The sequence below is a fragment of the Quercus suber genome, unplaced genomic scaffold (genome assembly GCF_002906115.3).
Source record: "Quercus suber isolate HL8 unplaced genomic scaffold, Cork oak 2.0 scaffold_642, whole genome shotgun sequence".
In the NCBI taxonomy this organism is placed as follows: Eukaryota; Viridiplantae; Streptophyta; class Magnoliopsida; order Fagales; family Fagaceae; genus Quercus; species Quercus suber.
The window spans coordinates 165,592-169,406 of NW_027070083.1; the positions used below are offsets into that span (position 1 = coordinate 165,592).

Genomic DNA, 3,815 nt, shown 5'->3' on the forward strand with positions numbered 1-3,815 from the left:
TTATTAAAATTTTTGTTGTGATGGGTAATATTGTGGGCTACATTGTATTCGTTTGAGAGGTCAAAGTGCTAGAGTATGAGAAGAATCTTGGTTTGAGTGAGATTTCTAGTGTCAAACGAAATGACAGGCGAGTTGGCATTTTTTGAAAAATAGTTAGAACCGGTAATTTTGCCTCTCTTACAATCAAAGAAGATTGCCAAAACTTGAGAGAATTTCGTTACACTTTTCTCTGTAATGCTCATTGAATCAAGCCCTCTCATATATACCTCTAACACAAGAGATTCAACGTTGAATTCCCATATTAAAGAGCTAGAGAGCAACCCTTTAGCCTAGAGCAACCCTCTCCAATTTAAACCAATACATACATAAAATCCTTAAAAGTTCTTTGTTGTTCTTTGGTGTTGGAATACTTGGGAACCATTGGAGCAGTCCCAAAATCACTAAGAGGCCTTGGGGTAAGAGATATGGTCTTGTGATTGTGATTGTAGGCACACGGTGGAATCATGTATATCTTGTGTAATGCGAGCGTCTTTTTTGCGCAATTTTTTCTCTCTATTTTTTGCATCTCAGAGGTTCTAGAGTTAATAATTTTTGTTCATCTCAATCGCAAGGGTGATTGATTGGGTTAAGATATTTTCAAAGATGATTTTTTTTTTTTTTTTTTTTGGTTTTCCACATGTTAGATTTTAGACCCTCCACAAGTGCCTGAATACCTTGTGGCCTGAGCATTATATCGAGAAGCTTTATGGATAATATAACATACATATACAACATTAATTACAAGTATGCAAAAGAAATTATCATTAAATGTGCCCAAAACGTAATTTTTAAAAATTCCTCATTACATTGTAATCAATTAATCACTTAAAGCTTTAAAATTTGGGTGAGACTTAGGTCCAGTGCATCCAGTGTACTGACCTATTGGATGGAAACACGCGTCTATAAGTGAACACGTGTCATTATCTCAACGGGTCTAGTACAACTGTGCACTGAATCCAAACCTTAAAATTTAGTACATGTCCAATAAATCAAAAACAAATTTGAAATGATGAAATGAAAAAATAAGTATATATATTTCTGAACATAAAAAAAATAAACTTAGACGAGCTAACTTGACACAATAGCCATTATAAAACCTAGTGAAACAGACATAAGAGTACCCCATCCACCATGCATAAGCGCAACCCCACTTGAAGTAGGAAGGTTGCTCTTTGAAGAAGGCTGTGGAAGATTAGACCCAGATGCTGCCACAGGTGCAATGGCTGGAGAATATGCTTGATTGTTTTCTACATTCACTTGGAGCTTCTGCCCTCCAAGGCAATATAACTTGTTACCAGATATGAAATACATTGGACCTGGTTTTGTCAATGTGATTGTTGTGTTCCCGTTTGTATAGGCTTCCAATACATTGGTGGTGTTGCATGTGTTGAAATTTTCTTGTGTCACTTCCTCTAGACTATTAGATGAAGAAAATTGGAAAACTGCAAAAATAAAATAAAATAAGCAAAATTGTCATCTACATCTGTGTTGGCATGAATATTTTCTTAGGGAAAATTCCAATGAAGAAATGATATCTTTTTACTTGTTGAGTTAAGATGTTCCTACATGCCTGTAACTCAAAGAAATAAATAAATAAATAAAAAGAAGTAAGATGTTTCTACATGAGCTTATTGAAGGGTTTTATATGTATTATAATTTCCATACGTGTTAATTTTCAATTATCTTACAAGAACTTTTTGTTTCTATCAAATGGTTATATATTTAAGATCTCCATTTACTAAAAGTGGAGAGGTACAACTTAATTATAAAATCTACTAATAACTATTTTTAAAGATAGCTAGTAGTACAAAATTGATTAATTCAATAATTTTTTTAAAATTTAAACAAAACCTTAATTTTAGAATGCATTCATTAACTTCTTCTTGGAAAATTATTCAATAATACTGAAATAATATTCCCTTCCATTCCATCACATAAATGGTGCATTGAATCATGAATTTAATCAATATCTAAGAAAAAAAATATATACTCCTAATTAAAAAAAAAAAAAAAAGTCATTACCCTGTGATAAATGGTTGAAAAAGAGGGCTTTGTGAGATTATATATACTATAAATATATTTATATGTTATTATATAATAAAAATGAAATTGATTTTCGACTCTTCACCTCCCTCCCTTTCATTTTCAAACAAGAAAGAACTAAAGTTACAAAACTATTATAAGAAGAAAAGGTAAAAAAGGAAAAAAGAATACGTACATAGAACATCACCAACGTAAAATGTCTTGTTCTTCTCCCAGGTTTCAAGATCAGTGCTTATGTCCCAGCCAGCATTATCCCCCACCGTATACGTCGTAGCAGTGCATGTTAATGCCAAGCTAAGGATGACAAGAACATAGACCGGAAGCCGCTTCGCCATGGACGAAAATTTGGATGAAATATTAGGTACAGAAACTGAAAATTATACAAGATACAGAGACTGAAAGTATTTGCTTCCTGTAAATCTGATAAACTTGTTTCAATATAAGGGAACGAGTTGAGCACACAACTCTGAGATATATATTAATTTATATGTGAAGAGTTTATTATGGATGACCTAACTTAGGATTTGAGAGTGACTTGTGCTTGTAGATGACTATTATTAATGTTAATTGCTTGTTGCATATTATCTTCTCTATTTAATTACGCGAAGAGGATAACATGCTCTGTCTTTCCTCTGACTTCTAGTCTTTTTATTATATTGTATGCAAGGTTTTTCTTAGAAATAAGAAGGGAAGAACAATCGTTGATGGAATTTTATTGGGTATATATAAAAAGAAAATAATTTTTTTAATCAAAAAAGAAAAAGAAAAAGAAAGCTTACATAGTTTCCAAATGGAATCAAGTAAAACTCTGTATTCATGAATTTCTTTTGTTGTTTCTCTACACCGAATAATCAAAGATTCAAAGTATTCAAGTCACTAGGGCAAAACTTGGATTTAGTTTTTTTGTTGTATTGGACCTATCACAATGGTGACACATGTCCTTTTTTAACTATATGTCATCATCTCAACGGGTTTAATGCACTAAATTTACAGGACTCAAACCAAGTCCAGTCAACGAACTAGTTGTTTTTCTTTTTAGGCAAGTAGTTTACCAATGTTGTTATACAAATAACAAAATTTTAAGAAAATCTTATTACAAAATGATATGGTTACTAGTGACTTAAAATTTTGAAAGTTTTATTGGCTTTCCACTTTTGAAGTACAATGACATCTTGATGCTATGGTTTTTTGTAGAAGATTGAGAGATGCGGCCCAATTGAAGATTAACCCAATTTTGAAACTGAAGTTGTTGGAACCAGTTGTTTTTCTTTTTAGGCAAGTAGTTTAACAATGTTAATGGTTACACAAATAACAAAATTTTAAGAATATCTTATTACAAAATGATATGGTGACTAGTGACTTAAAATTTTTGAAAGTTTTCTACCACTTTTGTCAAAAAAATTTTTTGAAAGTTTTATTGGCTTTCCACTTTTGAAGTTCAATGATATCTTGATGCTATGGTTTTTCGTAGAAGATTGAGAGATGCAGTCCAATTGAAGATTAACCCAATTTTGAAACTAAAGTTGTTGGGGGGTAGTTGAATTTAAAGTTCGTTGGTCCTTGGTAGGACTATGTAGTTCAACACCTCTCACCTCCGGACCCTTCATCAATTTGCAAATCCTCATTGTACAAGAAACAGAGAAAAAAAAAATACAAACAAAACAAAACAAAAGGCAAGCCGAAGATAGATAAGACCAAAATGTAGTTGACTTGATTTAGATGGTTGAATCACC

At 32.0% G+C, this 3,815-nt stretch overlaps 1 protein-coding gene across 1 annotated transcript; it reads right to left on the reverse strand.

Annotated features, from left to right (window-relative positions):
* Positions 1 to 777: 777 nt before the first annotated feature.
* LOC112002731 (stellacyanin) lies at positions 778 to 2,543 on the reverse strand. Its single transcript, XM_024034917.2, has 2 exons — positions 2,258 to 2,543; positions 778 to 1,481 (listed from the first exon to the last, which is right to left on the reverse strand). The coding sequence occupies exons 1-2, from the start codon at positions 2,415 to 2,417 to the stop codon at positions 1,108 to 1,110; spliced, it is 534 nt and encodes a 177-aa protein (XP_023890685.1). The 5' UTR covers positions 2,418 to 2,543; the 3' UTR covers positions 778 to 1,107.
* Positions 2,544 to 3,815: the final 1,272 nt, after the last annotated feature.

Excerpts from the sequence above, each read along its gene's own strand:
- LOC112002731 (XM_024034917.2), bottom strand. The coding sequence starts at position 2,417 with ATGGCGAAGCGGCTTCCGGTCTATGTTCTTGTCATCCTTAGCTTGGCA. Across the intron at positions 1,482-2,257 it reads TTACGTTGGTGATGTTCTAT|TTTTCCAATTTTCTTCATCT; the intron begins GTACGTATTCTT and ends TTATTTTTGCAG.